Below are 25,562 nucleotides of genomic sequence, written 5' to 3'. Positions count from 1 at the left end.
GTCACGAATTCGTTGCGATCGAAAGCGAAATTCAACCTTCGAATGCGTAAGGTCGAAGAAACGCAATCTATTTTTCGTAGATGTTATTAACCTTCCAGCTACGTCTCGCTTACCGTTACATTTCTACGACACGTATTTGCCAATTTTTTAAGTCATCACCCAGCGAGTGTATGCTTATTAAAATAACTCGTTTCGATTTTATTCGCAACTTTCGAGAAGAGAAAAGAAAAATGCATTCGATGGTTAACGGAAGGAACGTGCGTTTGGACAATCGGGATGCTCATTAAACGGGGCAAAGGGTGCAGTTTACCGCGCACGATTAACGAAATTTGCATGCGCGGCGCGACCAACAAATTGAACCAACCCCCTGCACGCCTGGGAATAAAGCGATCAAATTACGCGAGCATTTTATTCCGTTCACGACAACCTCGGGGCGCCTCGTTACCCCAAAGGAAGGGGAAAATCGAATTCGACGAACACGATGCGTGTTCGCCATTCCTCGAGTCGAAAACTTGCCAACGAAAGGGGAAGGAAACGATTAAGCAATTGGAGTTGTTCGTCGTCTGCTGACACAGCGTCGCGTTACGTAACGAACGAAACAATTGACGTTAAGGAAACAAGATGTAATTAAACGTCGAAGTATCATTGACTTCTTCGCGTCGGTTTCCTTTTCTCTTCGCTTCGATCGATTCTGATTTTCAATTGTAAATTCTCCTTGATAGTATACAAACTTTCGCAAACCTTTCTTTTGTAGGATAAAGAATGCTCCTCGTGTCCTTAATATCTTCGCTATTTTACACAATAAGAATATCCAGTTTTTTTTGTGTTAGAATTCTACAGAGCAACGAACTTTCAGAACGAAAGTATCAAGCTCGAGAACCCGAAGAAGATTTGCGCGGTGGGAGAAGGCTGGTCCAGCCTTTTCTCTCACGATGGACTCAATTTCTTCGGTAATACGTTTTATTTCAGTCATCCTTTGAGAGTAAACACTATCGGGTGACGGTCGATGTCTAGGTAACTCTACGTCACAGCTGTAGTAGTTTTTCAATAGGTTCTAAGTCTCGTAGAATCGAAGAACGAAACGATCTGAAAAGTCTTTAGGGGATTATACAGACGTTACGAGATGAGCTTGGCTCTCGGTCAGTAGGTGACAGGGAACATGTTTGGAAGACGCAAGGATCCCCGATACCTCGTTCAAAAGGCCCTTTAACGTCTCTGGAGACACGTGATAACGGAAAACTGGTCATCCGACTCTATTACAGGGGATCATCGAGCATCACCGAGCTTTCGTCACCGCGGCGAGGTATTCAACCGACGACTTCCCCTTTTACCATACCTAGACACGATCGTGAACGTTCGCTGCAATTCTTCTCGACGTGGGCAGATCGAAAATAGCTCGAGTATCGAATATAGTTCGCGCGGGCATTGAATCACGCGCGTGACTCATCAAACCGTGACACGACAATGTACTTTCCATTCCATCGGAGCATGAAAGAACCGTAGCGACAGCATCTTTCTGACGAGAGCTGGCCAACTTTAAGCCGCATTCCCATACGCAGAAACACGACTTTACCTCCAATCGTCCACGACCGTAGCCAATCGACTCGGCGCTAGAAAAAATCGCAACAAGGTTGCATGGAGTTCACGGGTAGTAATTTTTATTACAAAACATAGGAAAGAGAAAACAGAATTAACCAACAAGAACAAATGACAAACACAAACTTAACGAAACAGACTTAGGTGTACGTAGAATCGGTGGAGAACGACGCTAGTTCGAAAGCACTCGTTTCGGTTGAAGTGTACCAGCTGAAACGATCCCAAAGTTGGAAGAAAGAAAGAGTCGCGAAAGGAATTGGGACCCGTGTTGGATCAGACGTTACAGTCAGCCTCGACGAGTCGACAATTATTCTACACAGTTCTTCTCGAATCTTTCTTTCTTTCTTCTTGGTTCTCTTCGATCGTTTTCTTTTCTTTTTCTTTTTTTTTTTTGCTCGATTCCACTTGCACCTTGCACAATTTACGACCGTATCGTTTCCACCGACCGTACAACGAATGATCGACTGCTCAGTGATGCCCACCGTAGTCTGGCTGAGAAGGTTGGAAGTGACCGTGTCCGCCGACTTGTTGTTGATCGTATCCACCGTGATCGTTCACCGTGTAGGAGCTGTAGCTCTCCGATTCGTGGCCAATGTGGTCAGAGGACCCATCGTAGCCGCCTCCGCCGCCGCCACCCTCGGATTCGCTGTGCGACTGATAAGGAATCGGGTGCGGTACCGGGTAGAAGACAGGCTTGCTCACTGCCACTGGCTGTGGAACAGGAATCGGCTGCGGTATCGGTACCGCCTTCGGCACCACCACCGGTACTTGCTGATGAATCGCGATCGGGACTGGCTTGGGCACTTCGACCGGCACCGTTTCCTGAACTTTCACTAGCTTCGTGTACGGAATCGCGATGGGATGGTTTACTGGCACCGGGACTGGTATGTGATGGGGTACCTGCGGAAGAGAAAGGAATTCTACAGACCCGTCCAAATTAATACGGAACGCCGAGTGAAATTTTACGACCACGGGACCAATTATTCTCACAATTATTCCGGTCCCGAAACCATCGGAACATTCTTGAGCCAAAAGACGATCGTTGACGCGTGCACGCTATAGGTTCGGTAAGTCGCAAGTATCGATTACACGCGTGAGTTCAAGGGTAAGTTCAAGTACAGGTTGCAGGTATGAAAACTTCCGTAACGGAAGAAATTTGAAGTGTATTTTCCCTCGGAAGGAAAAAGTTACAGAACTTACCGTAATCGTGAAACGTTGATTAGATTATTGTAACGTACGTTCGCGAAACACGTCATTTCGTCGAATGCGTTCTCGCTGGTATTATCGCGTTGATACGACCACGTCCGTGGACCGACTCTCGAACCTCTCGGTTTCGAGACCTGGGCGGAAACGGTATCTTTCGTTCCCTGAGGAAAGGGGTACAGGCGGTCGGTCCGGCAGTCACGTACTCGCGCGTCTTTCGAGTTCGCGGCGGCGATTGTGGTTTCTCGTTCGGTCGTTGGGAAGCATCTCGCGTGGCGTCTGCGAGACGCTGAAATTGGTTGGACGTAATTTGAGATTCGACTGCGTTTAGGCGCTTTCAATTGCTCCGCCGATGCCCTTCTCGAGGGCTATTTAGACACGACCGAAGCTCTCCCGGCGCAACGGGGATAATAAGAGAACCGTCTGTCACGATTTACGAATATTTCTTGCTTCGACTTTTTACGGTCCGTCGAATTACTAAAAACGTGTACGTATCCGTTCGTAAACCAGCAGAACGAAATCAACGAAACGAAAAACACGAAATGTAGAATAAATATCAAGGCCATTCCGGCTCATCACCATAATACCGTTTCATCGAATCGTGAAGTCTCGGGATACGAACCCAACGTGGTTTATTGGCGTCGATATTTTTTTTCAATCGAAACCTCGAAATATGGAAATAAATCTTTTACGGCTCATAAATATACAAATTTTGGACATTTACCTTTGGATACCGAAGAGAAAGTTTTATAAAGAACTCCTCGTTTACCTAATTGGTAAAAGTACAGTCAGTGTATAAAAAAGTTAATTCTGTTCCGTGTACGTTGATCACGATTTGATATCGATCGTCTTTGTGTCCGAAGACTCTCGTTCGCGGTACGCGTGACTCGAGGCGTCGAACGAAGTGTAAACGGGAAAGTGACTTTTACGAAGATCCCTTTTTCTCGCGAGAGTACCCACCTTGACTGGATACGGCACTGGAACCTTGACGACCGCGGTCTTGGTGACCTTGATGATTTTCGTCGGTATTTCTTTCAGATGGACCGACTGCGAGATGAGTTTCGGCTCGCTGCCGAAGCCATGGCCTTCCAGGGAGAAATGGGAGGCCCACGCGGCGGCCACGGCCAGGGCGAACAAAAACTGCAAAGTTGCAATCACGTATGAAGGTTACCGAACCCCGTCAAAACCGTGGGGCGAGAGATCGTTCGATCCGGTGCACACGAAACACGACGAGCAAAAAAGACGGTGGAAATGCCCCCTCCCCCGGAACGAGAAAGAAAAACGCGACACTCGTGCCCGAAATTCTTAATTACGTTGTCCGATCTCCAAAGAATAATACAACGTTCCCTAAAACACGAGCGATCGTTCTCTCCGTTGATAAATGATCGATACGAGCGATTAGACACCGGCGAGAGATCAACTTTCACTCCAAATTCTTTTTACCACAATGTACAGCGTCGAATACCGATAATCTCCGACTACCGGCTGCGAATCATTTTCAAGCTCCGTCAAAGTACTTTCTCCGTGGGAAACGAACAATTCTTTTCGATCCCGTGATCTCTACAACGGTCACTTTCGGGTACTCGGGGCTCGAATTGGACAACGAAGCTTCGAGGAGAAGGTAATAAGAGCGAACTACACATCCCTAAATTCCCCGATCTCTTCGGACCCTTTCGTTCACTGACGCTACACCTCTTCGCGAAGTTAGATATTAAGAGAGGGGGGTAATGTAAAATGGAACCCTTCGATTCACTGTGCCTACACCTTCACGGAGTTACGAATCAAGGGTAGGAGAAAATGAAAAATGAAAATCCGTCCAGTAGTAACTCTTCCGGGTCCTTTGCTCAACGTCCGACGAACCGACGAATTTTGTGTACTTTCTTTTCTCGACGTGGGTGTCTCGATGATGAACTTACTACTCGTAACATCGTTATTCCGGATTCGCAGATATAAGCGTATAGTTGGTTCCGATGGGACGAATCACACTGACAATTGCAGTACCGGCAGTTGCTTATATACGAGGACCTTCACCGTCGCCGATTCACGAAGAAAGCACTCTCTTTCCGACTGGCTTGCGTTCTCCGATCTTGTCTCCGCTTCTCCCCTTTTTTTCCACGCTCTTCTCGCGGCGGCTCGAGTTAGGTTCGACGACCGCCGCTCTACGTCCGGTTCTTCGTCTCCCCGCTCGATTTCAAGTGCAATCGAAGTCCTCGATCCACTCCGCGGGCGCATCCTTCCACGACTGAACACTCGAGCGGAGAAAATATCCGCGGTTTCGTAACTGACCTCGTCGCGCAGCTTCCCTCGGTAACCATCCAGTGCTTCTTCTTTGGATTCGTTCGTTGTTCCAGATACACAAGGTGGAAAGAAAAAGAGAAGGTTGGCAACTTCGGGGTGGCACTCGCCAAGAGGAACGGAAAAATCCTGGTAAACGTGGCTGGAGAAATTAATGCTCGGTACTGAAAAAAAGCACAATAATCATCGTATTTGAGAAAATCGAGTCGGGAAAGTCTACCGAGTGTACTCGACTATCTACGGACTCGGGCGTGTACTAATTTTCGTTGCGATTTGTTTATTTGTTCAACGTCTCCCGCTACAACGAAGACTTTTCTCAGGATTGATTAGTCTTCTAACCTTGCAGGAGCAACAAGTCTATCGAAGCCAACACTACGGGTGAAATTACAATATAGAAGGGAAATTAGTCACGGTAATTTTACATAAAATATCAGATAGATAGTCGGCAATTAGGAAGCATTTAATCGAATCTACGACGGTAAAGAATGATTCTCCTTCCGAATGAATTAAATGTATCGCGTTATCTCGAGTTCGTTCAGGTTCGCCACGTCACAAGTTCGCACGGGATGCGAACTCGGCAATAGCGATCTCGATTTTGAATAATCGCCTCGATTGTGTAAACAGTGTACGCTTCGTTGGTGGTAAATAACTCGCGCGAAATAAACCATCTTGCGTAATTGCCGACGATTTCTTACGATGACACCTCATTACTGGGGAAAGTTATAGACTAAGAATTCAATTGCAAATGCTCGAACGAGTTGCTATAATTTCTCGACGTCATTCGTTCATCTTGGACACGTGAGATCACGTACGACCACGCTTTCACCGAGAATCGTGTTGACTCTACCCTGATCTTCGCAAAGTGGCTCGATATATCGACAAGCAGAGGAGACTGCACGCGCTGCTGAGGCTGACGACGATACGTGTTTTTTGCCTCGCGATAATATTATCGATCGAAACCTGTGTCCGTCTTCTTTTCAAGGGGAACAACCCAATAGTAATTTTTAATTGTATTTCTGTCAAATTTTAAGCTCAGACTATGATAATTACAGGCACAAGTACGTCTCGTGCTCTTTGATATTACAATCGCACGAAATACAGCTACAGCCTCTCCTCGAAACAGACTATCAAATATTAGATTGTCCGGAAAATCATTTCGTTTTCCAAAATGGAGAGTATATAATTTAACAAAATGTTTATACACTCTAAAAAAAATCGTGTTTCATTTTCACCTAAAAAAAAAAAAACGAAATGACTTTCCGAACAACTTAATAGAAACATACGAAACTCTTCCGCGCGTTATTGAATATTTTCAGTCACCGGGAGAGACTGCAGGCGTCGCATTGAGACGTCACGGGGAAGATATCAGCGATCGACAAATATGTTTCACGATCGTGAATGTTTCGATCCCGTATCGTAGTTAGAGACTCGGCACGGACGGACTATTAAATCGGAACACGTGAAAGGCTTTCACGCGTTATCTCGCGTTCGCTCGCGGTGTGCACCGTGCCGAATTGCACTTCCTTTTCGAGTTCGTGGCGGTGGACGAAACCGCGATAGGAAGTAACGTTTCGTACACCGGTCTCGCGGCGTGATTTCCTGTTATAAAAATGGAGAGAGCAATCGGCATCCTGAAACGCGAGCCGACAGGGCCGATTCACGACCGGGGAGAGAACGGTGAAAGGATTACCGTGCCGAGACTGAAAGAACGTCCAAAGTAAGAGGACTAATCTGGATCATCTGGTTCTTGCCACGCTCGCGACGCTCTGCTCTCGTTCGCACGCACTCGCGCGAGCAGACCGCTCGCTGTCCTACGTCAAAAAGAAATATTTACCGCGACGCAGGACCCGCGAGGGATCGTTCCGTTATCTCGATCCGCGATCGGGGTTACAAGTTGGCACACGTGTCCACGTTCGTGTGTTAACGTTGATCCGAGAATTCAATAACAGGTGCTCGTTGGATGTAAATCGTAATTAAGGAATCCGACACGAGTCTGACACAAGCATACACGTAAACACGGTACTTGGATTCTTTACGTTGGACGTTGACCGCTAGAAAACAAGTTTTCATCTTCTCCGACTTGAATGTAGTAGGTTTCATTCACTTCTTGGCAATGTTTTATCTTCGATTCTTTTTTCTCCACTAATCTTTTATCGAATAATTTTTCCTTGTTTCGGTAACGATGAATACGTTGGATGTCAACAATTACGCTACAATTCCCGCCTTGTATGTTAATCGAGCGTTACTTGACTATATAATTTCGGACGAAAGTTGTATTCGATTTTAGACGATCTGTCGAAAAACTTTCGTTTCTATAACGATCGAAAGGTGTTCGAAAACTTTCGAACGGCGTTGCATACAATTATACACCTTGAACGATCACTCCCGTGAAATTGGTTTTGTTTACCATTGAGACCTGTCGTTCGTTGCGCACAGAGAAGACGTCGTTTTCTCACGTTTCGAGGAGATCGATTCCTGAAAGGTACCCTCCACTTTCCGCTGCGTGGGTGTGCCAGTTTAAGCAAGCGTAATGGAACGTTTATCGTACGATCCGAGAGCAAAAGTATCGGGTTTTAATCGAGCTACGGCGGTCCTCTCGTAAGGGCGGTAAAAACCGGTTCAGTAAGTCACAAAAGCAAAAGTAAAATCATTATTTGCCCGAGCCTTCTTTCTCCTCTCACTTTCGATGAAAGCTAGCAATTCCGCGCCGAAACGTACGCACGGTGATCGATCTCTCGTGCAGAACGAGAGCAAGATTCGAAACACTGCTTCTTCTTAAACGAATCGCCTGTAATATCTCGACTCGAATTATTCGGTAAATTAAAATGAATTATTCGAAATGATATTAAATTCCCCTGGACCGTTGAAACGGAATATTGAAACGTACTTTTGTGAAAATAATTCTACGAATGCTGTAGCTTTTTTTTTTAAATACGTGTCTACCACGTATTTCTGTAAATTCGTGACTAACAAAAGATTGATAAATATCTTTTATAAAAGGATCGGTAAAAGCTGCTTGTTCCTACTTTGTTCGTTTCACGGGAGAAAGGCAGAAAGCAAGAAAACGTACAAATCGAAAACAGCGAGTCGAAAGAGTGCTGCCGTGAGAGGCGAAGGCGCGAGTTTAACAAACCTGAAAGTGATAATAAGCATCCGAATCTAATCGCACGCGATCTCGTCAAGAAACAATGAAACTTTCGTTCGTTCTTGTAAAGTATGCTCTTTTTTCTTACGTTTCTGGTCGCTCGTAATAATTTCAAACGTCCCCGCTGTCCGAGATGTTCCTCGTAAACAAGACGAGCGGTCTTCACGGTTCAGCTGCCAAGAAAGCAGCGTAGGCGTCGTTAAACTTTTACAAATAGAAAGGACAGATTCTCGTAAATAAGAACAAATAGCTTCAATCAGGTCAGGAACTTAATACTGAAAGTGGGGAAAGATTTAATATCGAATCGCGGGCATCTCGCGATGAACATGTTTTGAGAGATTTCGTCGAGATCGGGAGGAGAATCTGTACAGTGACGGAATTCGAGAATAGTTTCTTACACAACTTTCAAAAGCGTATCAAATTCAAAGTAGTTGCATTTTTAACTAAATAAATTCGGTTTCTCTTCTCTCGTTAAGAATATGATGAAAACGTTAATTTCAAACCTTTAAAAAAATGTCACATTATGTATTTACTTTGCCACGATGAAACGAATATTTGATATGATACTTCAAAGAGTGTAGAAAAAATTAGCAAAGGTATCGTACACGTTATAAACAGTTAAAGTGAAATGCACACCAATTTGCGTGGAACGTAATGAGGATAATTAGAACACGAATAGGAGGCTTTTCCTTCCGCGACTCGGTCGCGAAGCGGTTCTCGTATCTTGTACTCGTAAATGGAATAATATAATATGCTCTCGTTTAATGATTCCGCGTGGTTGCTGATGACGTGGGCGCAGTCATGTTTGTCCGCGATTTATGATACGTTCACTCTCACCGCAGCTTGCTTCACCGCGAACTCGATTTCTGTCGTTTAAGGATAAACGAGAACACCGACCTCAAATTTATCCTTTCGACGGATTTTTCTTACAAAATACACGACCGTGTCGTGAATTTTATGGAATCATTTCGTTAATTAATTTCTTCGCCGTTACGGATAACTCCGAGTGGATACTGGACTCTAAATCTTTCACTATGTTTTCTCAAACGGATTGGACATTTTAAAACTTCTTTCTCTCCGTATTGCGATCAATTTATTTCAACGCTTATCCCAATTCACTGCGCACTCCCTACTCCAAACACGAAACATTAACCTTTCTTTATACCAATCCTTCTACTAGATTATGTAATTATGCTAATAATATCACTAATTCTGGTGATTGCTGTCGTAACTCCGTTAATTCATTGGCAATATCTATTCAATAGGCTATCTATTCTCGACTTGTTACTTAATACATGTTATTACCATGTAATCTCCAACAGCCACTATGTTTTATCGTACATTCCCCCCTTCTCTCTACATAATATGTGTACGTTTATTTCTCTTTTTACATCTATTATAATTTTTCGCAACAGAAGAGTAACCCATTGAAATTAATAATATTATTACAGCTAGTTTTTCAGGAGTGTATGTTCCAAATGAATTTTCTCGGCCCCTACATTCCGGCACCCTTTTACTCGCCTGTTCCAAGTGAAGTCTGCGCGCAGGCTGCATTCTAACCTCAAATCCACAATTAACTACAACCAGTTGTTCACAGATAGAGCCACCGTACCCTACAGAACGAAGAATTCAACTCTGAACAAAAATATCGAACGCACAAATATACTTTTTTCACGCGCTGCAATCGTATATTAATTTTATTAAAAAAAAACTCTGATTCTTTTAGAAATATGTAACCAAACATTTTTACTTTCATTTCCACTACTCTTCATTATTTTTGTAGAACTCAATGCAAAAGACCATCGTTTAAACAAATTGTATACTTTTGTAACATATTTCGTAACGGATGAAATAAATGAGAAGTTTGACTTTGAATAGAATTTTTAATAATACACCAAATCGATTTTATATGCAACACGAAATTCAGCCGATTTCTCAATCCACGTGTTTCGATCGAGCTGTTCGTTATGCAATTAATGCAAGATCAGTGTTTGCTTAATTGTCTGTCAAGCGGCTTCATTCATCGCGTGTCTAGATATAAGCCTGCTCAGATACGGGTATAATGTTACAAGTTTCGATCGAATGGAATCTTCGCTAACCAAGGTTACGATTCCACCTAATATTTATTCGAGAATGATCACTGGATCTCCGGCGAGATAATTCTCGTCGATCTGTGAACTTTGAAGTATACTTTCGTTTTACAGTTAACTCTCCTTTGTTGGGAGAAAAAACATCCTAAGAAAGCTACGAGGAATGTCGATCGCGGATAATCGAGTTTTTTTTTGTCGCGATAAAAATACACGTTATTTATTCGTTATCGGTTAGCTCTTAACTGCTAAAAAACAACGCCTGAAAATTGCATTCCTAAATAATCGACGATCAATAAAAATGCAAGTTGCTCGAATTAACCTTGACCCAGGAGAATTGATTCAACCATGTTTACGTAATACTTTATTTTTTAAACTGTTTGTTTGTTTTTAAAATAAATAAACTGTAAACCGAACGATCGGAATTTCAGTCGGTATTTCAACGTGTATTCCAGCTCGTGTGATTATTGGAATTTCTAAAGATTTACAATGATCGAAAAAAATCTTTGGCTGCCCTCGATCTCTTTGATCGATTTTGCACGCATTGTAGAATAAATCGAACCAAGTGGTTTAAATTTTCGTACGATGAGAAATATTGACCGACCTCTCCACAACTGCCTATAGGTGGTACCACTTCGTACGAGCAAAATTCGTCTCGACAGACAGTAAATGCACGTTACAGAAATTTCGTTTTGCTGCAAACAGTCATCGCGAAAATCTCGATTACTCGAAATGGTTCTTGGTCCAGGAAAATTTTCTGCACCGTGTTGTAGAATAGTGAAAGTCACGGAAAATTACACCTCGAGAAAGAACGTTCGCATTCTTTCAAAGGAAGTTTTGCCTTTTGTTTCGATAGTTCAACACTCGCAAAAAATGCGAAAAAGCAACTAAAATTAGTTCAACAATATTTAAGGATCGTGACATAATTATTGAGCGATCGAATATTTATCATAGGCCAAGGACAGTAGAGATACCGATTCATTTACAATTGAAATCCGCCACAGAGATATTTCGAGCTATTAACAAACGGAACTGCAAAAGTACGACACATGTCATCTTATTCAACGGCTATAAACGTAAGAAACGCTTTTGTGGACCTTTTTTATCACTGTTCTTTTATTACAAAACCGGGTTTAGTCAACTTGGGTTCTTCTCGATGCTAAAGAATCACTTTTATAGGCGAAAACTAGATCCTCTCGAAACTATAATTCGTATACTATAACTCGTGATTTATACGACGCTCGTTAACGTGCTTCAGAATTGCAAAATTTTGCAAGGTTCGGCTGCTCCTTTTTCTCTTGTTTTGTCCGTCTTCTATATATTCCTTTTTTGTTTGTAGAATCTTTCGACGAATAAAAAAATGTAACCGTCGAATGGAATCGGATCGTTCGAACATTGATTTCGTTCATGATTTTTCGAATCAAAAATTTTGTCCAGACGAATAATGTTGAATGAAAATAAACAACGAAACTTCCAGCGAAGTTTCTATGGTCGTTTTACGAGACACGGTGACAGAACGCGTCAAGAATGAATCGGAGCGCGTGGCTGTCAGAGAAATCGAATCGATTCGGTGCACGCAGTTGGGAGCGCACGAGTTACCCGCAACCCGGTGGCGACGGTCCATTAAACCTCACAGAAATTCGTTGTTCGTTATCCGAATCCTTTAAAAGCTTCCTGTCCTCTTAACGAGGGCCCCCGATAATGGGCGTGTGCGCGTTCAAGGGACCGTCGAAAAGGGAGAGCGCTCGAACGAAAGAGGCGACGAAAGAGGCGGGCGGAGATCTGCATAAATTATCCTCGTTCCTACGCACCGGGCCGCGGAGCGTAAACTTCGTGAGCGCGAAACGAAGAGGGACGAAATGGATATCGTAAACGAAGAAAGGAATTCTGTTTTCTTCGACGTGTGACACACGGATGACCGCGACACCAACACAGCCCCGGAGGGCTCGCTCAGGAAATGTTTCGGAACATCATCGCGGAGCCGGGCCTTCAAGAGGAGTCAATTATAAAATCTAGTTCTGCCAATGCCACGGGATTGTGAAATAAGCTGGGAGGAGCATCGGCCGAGTATAAAAGGTCGAAATATCTTTCGGATGATACTCAACTTCTCATCCAAACACCATACGGTTAACATGAGGCTCCTGCTGATCGTTCTGGTAAGAGTCCTCCTTCATCGTTCCTGCGCACAGTGTCTTCTAATAAATCCAGACAATACGATCGGAGTATTCGTCGATTGTGCTCGAGTTTCCCCTTTCGATTCAATAGTTGGTGTTTTTTTATCAAAGCGAATAGATATCCACTGTTTATAATTGGTAATGCGTGGGAGCAAACTGGTTTCTTGTCTCGTGTATCGTAATTCGAAACAGTCTTCGAGGAGAAAATATTTCGAGATGGATCTCGAATCCGCAGAGATTGTTACAGAAATTGTTGCGTGAGAAATAACTTGTTTTTGTTAGAAAAGTCGATACCTTCTTCAACGAGATTGAAATCGTTGTGTTGGAGATTAATCAAGGGTTGTAAACATTGTCTTGGGTAAAATGTAAAAGTTCAAACTGCAAACGTTCGAATATGTTGTTTCCGTCGCGAATTAATTTCCACTGTTTTCGCGCGGCTGATGAAAAAAAGATATCTCCGACCGAACGATGAAAATATTCTCGAGTTTGTAACAGAACGCTGTTTATATCGTCGATAAATTACACATTTTTTGCTCCTGGGGCCGAAGTTGGAAGGAAATAACAACTTCTTTGTTATTGCCTTCTTTTCGTCTGAAACTTGTACACTCGATATTTTAAGAACTATCATCACGGAATCGAATTGGCAAACATTAAAATTTACCGATATCGATAACTCTCGCGTATCCTTCGATCTCCTTGAGACTTGAAAAGAAAAAAATCGCGCGTGTCTATTCAAAATAACCGATGAATAATTTAAAAAATATTTCAGACCTGCCTGACGGTTGCTCTGGCTCAACCCTCGGAAAAGTTCAAGAGAGAAATCTTGCCAGGGGATCCGCGCTATGGAACCGGCCATCATCATCATCACCAGGAGACCGTGATAGAAAACACAAAATCCGTTGGCTACGATTACACTCTTCCGGACAACCCGTATCAGGATTCTTACGGACCTCCTGAATATCAACCAGGTGTTCCTTTGAACAACGATTACTTGTCGCCGGTCCTCGAAGCACAAAAATATTCCTACTCCACACCGATCCCAACATACGGAGTGGCTGACACCGTTCACGTAATTACAACAGATCTAACGTCACTGGTTACGAACCATCGGTAAATGAAAAATACTAAATTCTATTAAACCTCGTCCAGATTCCTGAAGTGACCAAAACCGTCGTGAAACCAGTCGTCTTGGATACGAGTAAAACGATCTCGAGCACGCCGATTCCGCTTCCGCTTGAAAAGGTTAAAAATATATTTACACAGAGTTCGCAGACTATATCGTAATATGCGGGGACTCGATTAATGGAGAAATGTTCGTATAGACGATTGATCTTGTAAGTTATAGGCATTTTTAACGAATTTGAAGAATTTGGCACGAAGAAAAAAAAGTAGATCACGCGTTTGTACTTACTTTCTCACTGTTTCTGTGTCCTCTGTTTTACGATTATTCGATTCGAGTGGTCGGGGACAATTTTCAAATACGTCACGATCATTTTGCAATTCCAGACTGTGACCGTATCTCCATTGATAACCTCTTACGGAACTCCTCTATTTAGCCATGCTAAGGTAAGTTAAATATTTCTGTCCCGGTGGACACTTCGACAGAGAGTGACCATATACTTGAATTTAAATATTTCAGCCCACCGTTGAAGTTCTCACTGATCCCACGGTCAAGACGATTCAAACCGAAATTCGTGGACAATCGGTGCTCGATCTGCCCAAACCAGTGTTGAATGTTGAACGTCAGCCTCTCATCGGTAAGAGAAACGCTAAACTATTCTGAGAAAAGCTGCACCTGAACGACACGAACCGCGTAACTTTGAAAAAAAGAAATATCGAAGACGATCATTGCTCAACATTCGAATTTCGAAACACCATCGTATTTCAGCGAAACCGCGATAAGAAGACTAATTTATGCAAGAAAAATCCTCGACTCGGTTTCGCCCGGGCATAAATCACGGTGTTTTTAACGTTTGAGTTAAAAGAACACCTATCGTTGCTTACCGATCACAAAGGTCACGACTCTCGATACGCAAAACCAATGAAATAGTAGTTCCATTCGAATTTCGCGTAAACGAGTCTTCGTATTCGTTCAAGGTTACTCCTCCGTGGCACAGAGCATCCCCTCGGTTACAACCACCGTTACCAAGAACCTCATCGGTGGTACTCTGGTGGACGAAAAGCTGCCCAGCATTTACAACACTGTCCAAGAATTGCCTCGTGTTGCCGTAGACTACGCACCAAGTGGCTTTGAAGCTGTCCGCACCAAAGTAGGCGTCAAATACGGTACACTCGGGTTGAAATCCGACCGTGCTGACACGACGTCGCAACTTCCTCTTACATCATCCGTCCATATCACCAAGATTCCATCCACCTACTCGCTGCCGAGCATCGTCAATTTCCAGCAACACGCGCAATCCGTGCAACCTCTGCACACTCTACAAGCTGCGAAGTCCGTGGCTACCTTGACGTCTCTGCCACAAGTGCACTCCGTCCAGCCTGTGCACTCTGTTCAAGCCGTAAAGTCCGTGGCGACCTTGACGTCTCTGCCACAACTACCCTCCGTCCAGCCAGTGCACACTCTGCAAACCGTGGAGAGTCTGCCATCTCTGGAACGCTTGCAGTCCGTGCAGCCAGTGCACACTCTTCAAACCGTCAAGTCCGTTGAGAGTCTACCGTCTCTGCAACGCGTGCACTCCGTGCAACCAGTGCACACTCTTCAAACCGTGAAAACCGTGGAGAGCCTACCGTCCTTTCAACGCGTGCACTCTGTGCAACCAGTGCACACTCTTCAAACCGTGAAAACCGTGGAGAGTCTACCACCTCTGCAACACGTGCACTCTGTGCAACCAATTCACACTCTTCAAACCGTGAAAACCGTGGAGAGTCTACCGCCTCTGCAACACGTGCACTCTGTGCAACCTGTGCACACTTTTCAAACAGTGAAGACCCTGGAGAGTCTGCCTCAGCAGCCTGTCCACCACATACACGCTGTGCAAGGTTATCCATCGGTGAAGACCTTGGAGACCGTAACACCACTGCCCGTGCACAGTTACGAATCCGTGACGCCCGTGGAAACCTATCGTACCATCAATTACGTACCACCGGCCGAATCCGTTGAAACAGTGGATACCTTGTCGTCGGTGCAACCCGTAGAATCGGTGAACATCCAGTCGAGTTATCCTGGACATCCGGTACAGGCTGTGACCGAGATCAAGACCAGAACACCGATCGTTCAGAAGAACGTCCAGGTGGAGAGAGGCTCCATATCCGATTTCTTCGGTAGCATTGGAAATAACTTCGGTTCTTTACCTTCTTTGCCATCTTTGCCATCCTTGCCATCTATACCATCGTTGCCCTCGTTGCCCTCGTTGCCTTCGCTGCCCTCGTTGCCTTCGTTGCCCCAGTTCTCTTCGACGACCACTTCACCTCTCAGAATCTCCACCCCAGTGGACATTCATGTTTCCGACTCCGTCATCAAGGACTCCATCACCATTGAGAATCCATTTTTGCGCGGTGACCACTTGCCAAACAATTACGTACCACAGCATGTCACATCTGTCAACGAATACGTCCAACCAACGGACGCCAACGGCGGCTATATTTATTGAACGCAACGAGTGTTCTTAATACTAAGAACACGAATGTTTGATAAGTCAGGAGAGATCGGCTTGAAGCAAGCAAGTAGGTGGTACCCAAAGGAAGATGTAAAATAAAAGTGCGTTAAAACGCGCGAACCTGTTTCGAAGGAGATGAAAGAATATCGAATTTAAATACCGGCCATTTCCTTCGAGTCGACTTTATTACTTTTAATAAATAACTTTAGTTACTCGACAACGATTTTTAATTATATCCAAGCGGTAGTCTCGCAACCATAGTCTGCGTCCACCGTCTCTATTCGATAAATGTCTCATTTGCACAGCAGAAAGTATTTCGTCCAGGTACTGATGTAAAGCGCGAAATAAGTACACTTTGTAAGTAAATAAAATTCTTTCATTACAAACATCGGACCACCTTGCAACTCCTGTCAGTACTTGACCTTTCGATAACGAAGACTTGACAACCTAGAATTTGCGTATTGAAAAGTTAAGTTACGAAAAATCTACGACACACTCATAGAACAGAATTCAATTTCGACGAAACCTACTCCAATTTGTTTCTGATCGAAGAATTTCATCGTTTACCATAAACGACACTTCTCCGCGGGATTCATGTTCGATCCCACGGGACATTTCCAAGCTTTACTGAATTCATCGGAGTTCTTCAGCACTCCGTGAACCCTCACGTGTCCAGGACAATGGGAGTCTTGCATTATCCACTCCAAAGACAACGGTGTGTACGCCTCGCACCATACCTAAAATCGAGTAAAACGATATTATTATTCGGTGTCGTTCGAAATGCACAAGGCAAAAAATATTTTTCACCACCAGAAAATAAAACATTGCGTCACGTTGCCAATCGATCATAAATTCGATCGAGAAACATGTCAGAAATATTCTTTGTAAGTTTCGATCACCTTTTTTTAAATTGTACATTATATTACTTTGTCTTGTATTTTTAGTCGTGTGTTCCGAACGGAAGTTTTTAGTCGAATCGTAAAAAAAAAAGTAACTTGATTTACGTAGTACTACCGAAGAACATTTGCATACATTAATCCCATCGATGTTTACGACGAATCGTTTCATTTATTCTGAATTTTATTTACACTCGAAGTAACAACCAGCGGGGGTCAAGCCTCCTCTAATTAAACAAATTTTATTTAACATTTACCGAACGTAAAAAATTATCGACGAACATTTACAGAAATAAAGAAGATGAGATCTTTCTACTCGAAGTAACCAGATTTTGTTCCTCTGTTTCCTATTTGAAATTCAACGAAGATCACTGATACAAAGGAATTTCTAGATTGAGCAATCGACAACGAAAGGTTGGTACTCTGGAATCACGATGATCTTACGTGCGCGAAACTGAGAAAAACGAGCTGCTCGTGAGTGAGATGAGTGAATCCCGGAAGTAGGAGTTCCTGACCGTGCCTAGCCTTCCATCTTTCGTAAGCGACGACAGCCTCCCTGAGGCCCCCATTATCGGCTATATTCTCGCCCAAGGTTCGTTCCCCATCGATGTGATCGTCTACCTGCTTGAACAGACTCGTGGTTAACCCGTCGGCATTCTTGTGAACCGATACGAGCGATGGTCGTTCGTGCGCGAACGGATCTCGACAAGGTCGAGGTTCGATCAGATTCGAAACCGCGCTCGAGGGACTTGAAAAAAGTTACACGACCTTGAAATTTTCGATTTGTAGCGATGGTAACGATCAAGACCGTCTTGTGAAACTAAACGACCCGACCTCGTCGGAGCGTCTCGTGCTACTCCCTTAAAGGGTTACGTCACTTTGACACTTTGAGTCGAGATTTATTTTTAATTTATGTCTCTTTTAAAACGAGTCCTCTAAAGATTCCCTATTTATCTCGATGCAACACTTGCCTCGATTTCGTAATAGTCGTTATAGTGTTTTATGAAACACTCGGTCTTCTCGGTGTACTCGAAAATCGTCTCGTTGGTCCACCACTGTCTCACGTTTCCGTTGCTGTCGAAGTGTCTACCGCTGTTATCGAAACCGTGGGTCAATTCGTGACCGAGGACCGTGCCTATAGCGCCGTAATTCAAAGCCCTGAAATCAAAGAGCTCCGATAACGAGTCTGTTCTTCGTGACGATCGACGCGATTGATTCCGATCTTACTCGAGACCCAATTCGTAAAATGGAAATTGAAGAATTCCAGCCGGTATAGCTGCATGCGTGTTAGAGAAAAAAGAGCAACTATTGAACCTATATCCTGAACGATTATTTTCTGAAAATAGATTTTGAAATCGTTACGTACTTATGAGGTTGAACTGATAGGTGTGAAACGCGTTCACGTCCGTCGGATCGGTCGCCCAACTGAAAAAAGAAACGAAAATCACATGAAATATTCCCGACTCGTCGTATCCTCTGTCAATATTAAAAATCGCAACTCACTATAGGTCGCCGTTGTAATTAATGTGGTGAATCCACTCCAGCTCCGAGACAGACATCAAACGGACAATTTGAATCATGTTGTTCAGGTATTCTGTCTCCGAGAGGTCTATCTGAAAACACGCATGTCGACTTTACTCGTTATTCTCCGAAAGCACGGTTATTCACTTACATCGATGATAACGATAATAATAATTTATCGATGTCAACGATAGGAATCCGTTCTTACAAAAAATGTACAATACATTTGCGTATTAATGGAAAATTCGTAAGAAAACGGTTCCTTACGCCTTCGTAATATTCGTTGAGGGTATCCTTATCGAACAACCACTCCGGAAAGCCGATCTGCGACTCCATCTTCCTATTTTTTTCCAGTGTCGCGGTTTTTGTCTGCTTGTCCATCCAATCGGTGCGCAGAACCAACGAAGCGAACGCTTCTTTGATGTCATTCAGCATCTCGAGCACTTTCCTCCCCTTGTCTTCGTGGAAGGACCGGTCGACGAACATCCACGAGACGGCTATACCTAAATTACCAATGAGAGTGTATTCGCGAGCAAGTCCGCTATATCGAACGCAGCTTTGAAAAAATCTCACCGACCCATCAGCTCGTTCACGGCGGACGCGCAAAGCAAAGACTTGGATTCTCCGATCTCAACGTCCGTCACTTCGTTGATATACTCCAGCCATATTTTCCTCAAGTTGTCCGACGCGTGGGGAACGACTATGTCGACTACCACCCACCAGATATAGGTCTCTGAAAGGAGCAAACTCGATCAAATTCTGGTATCCACCGTTGTTGTTGCTCGAATTCGACGAAAGCGAGAAATTCACCCAATTCCTCCTCCTCGCAGGTAGACAACACGAGAGCAATGTCCTTCAAGTACTCCAAGTCCCCTATCATAATTTTATCCTTGCTGTTCAAGTCCAGAGAATCGACGTCTTTGTACAACATCTCGATAAACGGTCGCCAAAGTAGTTTAGGCGTCAGAGTGGAATTGACATCCGTCACGTACTCGTCGGTCAATTTTTGAAGATCGTCCACCAGCATGCAGGGCATATCTATCGCGTCCTCCTCCCAGATGCTTTCGTTGCTCTCCAATCGAGATAACTGCGAAAAATGTTTCCATTCACATTTAGCAGTCTTCGTGATCGAAAGAATGAAACAAGTCTCGTTAAAGTCAAAAAATACCGATCAACTTGTAAAGCATCTCGACTATGCCTACCGATAGTCCTGGCTGTCGCTCTTGTTAATTAGCTTTATTTATTACCAGGAATATCCGTAACTGTCAATATTAGATAAGTCTCGTTAACTAATTGACGCGTTTGCGTAGTAGAAAGTATCGATTGGCTCGTAGATTGTCTCGACTGCGTTTACTCAATCGGGGCTAACGATAGTCCCGACTGTCGTTATTTTAATCGATTGTAATTAAACGGGTGACACGCTTACGTAATAAAAACAAGTGATTTACGACTGTGCATGTTCAATTATGCCTAACCATTGTTCCGAGCGTCGCTATTCGTAATTAGCTGGGTTCTTCCAGCCACTTATATCCGTGACTGGCAATATTGTAACAAGTATCATTAACCGGATGACCCGCTTACGTAATAAAAAGTAGTGGTCAGCTTGAAGAGCGACTCGACGACTTCCTTCAACTCCTTCCCGTCGGTGAACGAGAAATCGTCCTTTAGGGTGCAAGAGTCGAGAGTTCCGTTATTAACGACCTGCTTGATGATATCGGTCATATAAGCCACCTCTGCTTCCTTCAGTTTGCTCGTGCTCTCGTCTTCCGTCTCGTCCTCCAACTTCCGGAAACGCGATCTGATTGAGTGCAGTCGTTTCTCCAGTTCCTTGTCGCTGTGTAACGAATCAAAGAAACGTTCGGTGCATCCAAGTGCGTGAATAACGTTCCGCGTTTCACGATGAAAGTATTGCGCAAATAGTCCGCAAATAAACACTGACGCAAGTACGAAAATAATTTTACATGGAAACGTTCGTACCAAGAACGGAAAATAAACGCGGTGGATTAATTCGCGAAGAATTTCCTCGATTTGTGGCATCGAATCCAACGATTGGATAATCATAGGCACGCGAGATATTAAAGTTTGTAGCACCGGGTCGATATCGATTCGATATTCGTCGTACTTTCCAGTATTTGCTCGATCGATCGTAAACGAAGTTTAATTTGCGATCGTAAGCATAGATGTAGAATTTTTTCTCTCCTGATCTTGGATACGAGCAAAGAAAACTTAATCGATACCCGAAACATTGGTATATTCTTGAACGATACTATAAACTTGGAAGCAATTTTTCGACAAGACTATTATCGCGTACACTGCCCGATACTTGACACACGAGTCGCGTAAATCCAGCCTCAGAAATTTCTGACGTTATACTTTGGTAACGGACTGCTCGTGATCGGTGTGTGTAACAGCATGATGTTGTTGCTGGTGTTCCGCGGATCGGGAACGATGTCAAAACCGAAGAAGATGTCCCTTCCCAGAACTTTCTTCACCCTGGCCATCTGTTCGATGTAACTGCTGGTTTTCTTCGTGAACGCCGGAGGAATCGGGGGCAGCTCGAGCTCTTCCAATAACTCGAACAATGGCGTCAGTCCCAGTTCGTCGACCGCGTCTGAAAAAATCAAACTCTGAACATCAGTCCTGGTTCCAGTTAAGATCGAAACTGTGATCATCGATCTGGATCGCACACGGGACGAACAATTCTCGTTCAATGTATTTCGTAATAATTGTCGATTCACTTGTGATTTCTGTGACAAAAAAATATGTATTTTTTAAATTTGAGTCTTCTACTCGCAAGTGATCTAGAAGACACCGGTATAGGGATTTGCGACTGTATAATCGAAGTTGTATATTTTCGAAAGGAATAAACTGTCGAAGAAAATGCCAACGTACGCACGTCCATGCAGCTGTTGTACAATATCTTCGACTGCGACACCGCCCACGGGACGTCGTCGATGGTACTGTTATCCCTCAGGAGTTCCCTGACCTTCCTGTATACACGTTCCCTGCGTTCGTCGAACCACGAATTCGTTAGGCTGTTGTCGGGCATAGGATGTTCGTTCGACCATTTGCCGCACGCATACCTAAAAGATACACCCTGACAGATCGTGTCCGAATGAAACACAATTCTATCACAAATCGTATTCTACTCGAAACGTATTACGCGCCCCTTGAATCGTAGATATTGCTACGTGCTATAGACACGAATATATATGTATACTCACTTATAAAAATCGTCGCAAGGATCTACAGACGTGTCCATAGATTCCTTCAAACTAGCCGCTGGACGAACAGAAGTTTCGTTCAAAGATTTTTTTTTAATCAAATATATTTATTCAAAACTTGTTCTCACCTATGCGGACGCAGTTCTCGGTTTCGCAAAGCTTCACCTGTTTCTTGGTAAAGTCTGTGAAAAAACGCGGATTTAGAAACTCGAGAAAGCACGGGGAAACAGTTTTTCCGTAAAAACGGAATAGCAGTTTTCCCCATTGTTTTTCCTCTCCCCTGTACGGTATCTCCCACGACCAAGGTAATAAAAAACAACCTTTTATACCTAGATGTACGCGACAAGAGGGATTCTTGTCCGAGTACAACGAACGTAGAAATTATTCCGCTATTCGCGAGTGTGCGAACAAGACGCGGGAAAGTTATTGCGCGTAAATATTACGTTATTTCTTTACTTTTAACGATAAATCGATGTTTGTTCAGTCTCTTCGGGAGTGCCTTCATTTTTCTACGAGCGAACAAGTTACGAAAGTCGTAACGCGCGAGTATCGTTACTTTCGTATTTTATTTTTCATCCTCGTCTCGATGTTATTAGAATTGGTTCGTGTATAGTGCGAAAGACTATTACGGAGATTCTAATCTTGGTCATACATCACACTGTAATTTACGCTTTCCTTGTTTCGCGCGATAGAGATCCCAGTTAACCGGCTACGAATATGGAATGATTGTACGTACATAGTATAGAAAGTACCACAGTCACTATCAACAGGGACACCATCAGGAAAAGTAAGAAAATCATCACCAAATTCGGCACGTATCTCCGTCTCTTGAAGCTACAAAGTAGACAAGTCCGATGTAGATATCGAGTCTGAACAACGAACGTCTTTTCACTTACTAGGCATGTCGGGATCTTATCGGAACCAGATTCGTGTTGCTGGCGACCGTGTAAATCGACTGAGTCTCATCCTCTGAAAAGAAAAAAGATAAAACGGTAAAGACGAGATCTATAGTGAAAACGGAATCGAGACTCGTAGAATGAGAATGGATACATTGTGTACTGGTGTGCCATTTTGAGTTTAGTAAGTTCGTGCCAAGACCGTGTGCGAGGAACGTGATGGCACGTGTAGTTCCCTGAGTCACTTCCTGTATTTCGGCTATAGATTGAACCATGTGCTCTAAAAGATTACGTAAGAATATAGCATAGTATAAAGACGATATTAACGTATACTCGATTCCAGTTTACTTTCACAGAACTATCACTTTTAACGGAGAAATCATTGAAACGCTACCATACACGATTTTACTTCCGTGATCTTCATTATATTTGGATCGATAGTACCCCGCGATCACAATTCTCGACCATCGAAGAACCATCCAAGATCGCACCTCGAGGGTTTTAAACATCACGGGGGAAACAAATGGAGGATCAGCGCGGGACAGAACTTTGCTAGAAAAAAAAAATATCTATCGTGAAACATTTCGTTCCGTGTTCGTTACTCGAAATTTTCTACCCGGATAAAAATTGTGCCCGCGAAGGTCACGCTTGTGATCGCCTTCGAGCTTTAGCGCAAACTTTCTCGAAGTTACCGATCGCTGAACAGAAGGAAGTCAAACTTGAAACAGCCACGGATGGATAAAGTGCAATCTGGGAAGGTTATAGAGAGTCAGGGGGGAGGGGGTAAGTGGTATCGGGAAGCAACGGGTAAAAAGTATAAATATATACTCACTGCGCTCGTTCATGCTGAATGGCCCACTGACCGGATCGAACTGACGACACTGAACAACCTCGAGGGACAACGGGCTATCCATGCGTTCACATTTTCCTGGTCTACCAGTGGTTCTCGTCACGACATCGTGCAACTCGTCAATTTTCACCTGTGCCGTGGTTACGTTCACCCCAACCACGTGCCTCGCCCTGTTCGAACAGCGAGCCACTTTTTCGTCGACTACACCACCGTGAAGTTTTAACAGAGTCTCGCCACGAACCTGTCGCAAATTTCGCCCATAATTCGCAATTTCACGGACAACTATTGTGGCGAGATTTGGTGCAGAACCTGGACCAAAAGTGCTAGAGCGTTCTCTAGAGATTTGACCTGAAAGCGTTCTTCCACTCGACTATCTACCATACTCTTTGGATCAAAAATGCAGGAAACTTGTATTTGTAATTTTAGAATACAACGAGAGGATCGAGAAAACACAGAGGCCTCTGGGCGTGTATATTACTATATTGGGTTGTTTGGAAAGTCATTTTGTTTTCCAAAATGGAGAATATATCATTTAATCAAATGTTTATACACTCTAAAAATATCGTGTTTCATTTTTACCAAAAAAACGAAATGACTTTCCGAAGAACCTAATAGTTTTAATTGTAGGAACAAAATTATGCAACACGAACTAAGGAAGTACAGGAGCATCGCATGTATTATTAATAACTTTAAATACGAGGAAACAATGTATTACGAGATCGCGGTGGGTCGAAAAAGACTCGAGGAACGCACTAAGGTTAAAAGAGTAGAACTTTCAACGAGGTGAAAAAGTTCCGAATGAACACCGAACAATTAATCTACCATTTGTACGTCTTACTGCACGGTAATTGCACTCGAGCAACAGCGACGGTGGTTATACACATCGTGAAATAGATATAAACTTCCGTATCGGGGAGTTAAGAACGACCATGAAGACTCTAGTTAAGACAGTCCAGCGACTCGACCTTCGTCGTAATTGGCGTATGCAGAATTTATCGTTAAAATGTCTATTTCCTTGGAAGGTGTGATCGATACTCGTTGTTGAAAAACTTCAACGAACTTTCAGACACGTTTCCTCGTTACGAAAGGAAATCCAGCGTAACGAAGCAACCACTCGTCCGAAACCTGGCGCCCGAATCGTGCCTAATAACGTATTCAACGGTGCTATGCGAAATTGAATTATAAATGTTCGACCGGAGCGGCAGCCATTAGGAAATCGCATTTACGTAAATAAAGTTTCGCTCCGGTAAAATTTGCATGAATAAGCCCCGCGCTACCGTGGTTGCAGTTTCTTCTTTAACGAAAACAACGGAATGCAGTTTGAATATCTTGGATGCAATTCTACTGTACAGGGTGTTTCGTGATTTTTGAGATCCACTTCAGGAATCGTAGGTACGTTCAAAGGCAATGAAAAAGAAATTTACGTAACCGTACGAACCTATCCTTTTCTTGTTTAAGTTTGCACAAATTGATAATGTAACAATCTCTTTTTGTAGATACTGTATCGTTCGGAGAAAGTACAGACACGCGTGACGTCGTTAGTTCGCGTAATCGTCAATGTAACGCGTTAGTTACTCGACAAAATGATTATTCGCGTTGCCAGACGTGGAATCGATTATCGATACTATTTCGTTAAGCAAACGAGAATTCTATTTCCATGCTGAAAACGTACCAGGTTGTCGTTGAACAATAAAAATAAGTAATACGATATCTCGACGATCGATATTGTTATCCGCGATGGCTAGCCGGACGTGGAAATAACATAATCGATGTCTCGTGCGGAAATGGGTGACATTGTGCCGTTGCATGTTAGAATCGAGAACATCGTTACGATGCCGTTGAACTCTTCCAATACGCGACAAGATATATCTCTGCGGAGAAATTGACCGTTTCGTCGCGGCTTACTTCCATCGATGATGGTCACGGATCGTAATCGTCAAGAGTGGTAATCGGAAGAATCAAACGACGACCAAGATGATAAAAAGACGCGAGAGTGGACGCTGAAGAGACGACGTTACAACGGAGAGAAGATCTCCCTTCCTCGTCGAATCCTTTGCA

General features: G+C 43.6%; 2 protein-coding genes across 2 annotated transcripts; both read right to left on the bottom strand.

The window, feature by feature from the left end:
- Positions 1-1,649: 1,649 nt before the first annotated feature.
- LOC143149235 (uncharacterized) lies at positions 1,650-4,855 on the bottom strand. Its single transcript, XM_076316428.1, has 3 exons — positions 4,716-4,855; positions 3,760-3,939; positions 1,650-2,496 (listed from the first exon to the last, which is right to left on the bottom strand). The coding sequence occupies exons 1-3, from the start codon at positions 4,725-4,727 to the stop codon at positions 2,065-2,067; spliced, it is 624 nt and encodes a 207-aa protein (XP_076172543.1). The 5' UTR covers positions 4,728-4,855; the 3' UTR covers positions 1,650-2,064.
- Positions 4,856-16,007: 11,152 nt separating this feature from the next.
- On the bottom strand, positions 16,008-23,932 carry Nep5 (M13 family metallopeptidase neprilysin 5). Its single transcript, XM_076316396.1, has 19 exons — positions 23,853-23,932; positions 23,487-23,745; positions 22,655-22,727; positions 22,495-22,592; positions 21,887-21,940; positions 21,759-21,816; positions 21,427-21,617; positions 20,908-21,145; positions 20,116-20,368; positions 19,345-19,621; positions 19,112-19,267; positions 18,802-19,037; positions 18,517-18,626; positions 18,380-18,438; positions 18,241-18,289; positions 17,981-18,171; positions 17,458-17,630; positions 16,648-16,854; positions 16,008-16,564 (listed from the first exon to the last, which is right to left on the bottom strand). The coding sequence occupies exons 1-18, from the start codon at positions 23,883-23,885 to the stop codon at positions 16,681-16,683; spliced, it is 2,682 nt and encodes an 893-aa protein (XP_076172511.1). The 5' UTR covers positions 23,886-23,932; the 3' UTR covers positions 16,008-16,564; positions 16,648-16,680.
- Between the last annotated feature and the right edge of the window lie 1,630 nt (positions 23,933-25,562).

This window comes from Ptiloglossa arizonensis, chromosome 7 (assembly GCF_051014685.1).
Source record: "Ptiloglossa arizonensis isolate GNS036 chromosome 7, iyPtiAriz1_principal, whole genome shotgun sequence".
Taxonomy (NCBI): domain Eukaryota; kingdom Metazoa; phylum Arthropoda; class Insecta; order Hymenoptera; family Colletidae; genus Ptiloglossa; species Ptiloglossa arizonensis.
The sequence above is the reverse complement of the archived record's forward strand: the minus strand, read 5'-3'. Positions and strand labels throughout refer to the sequence as shown.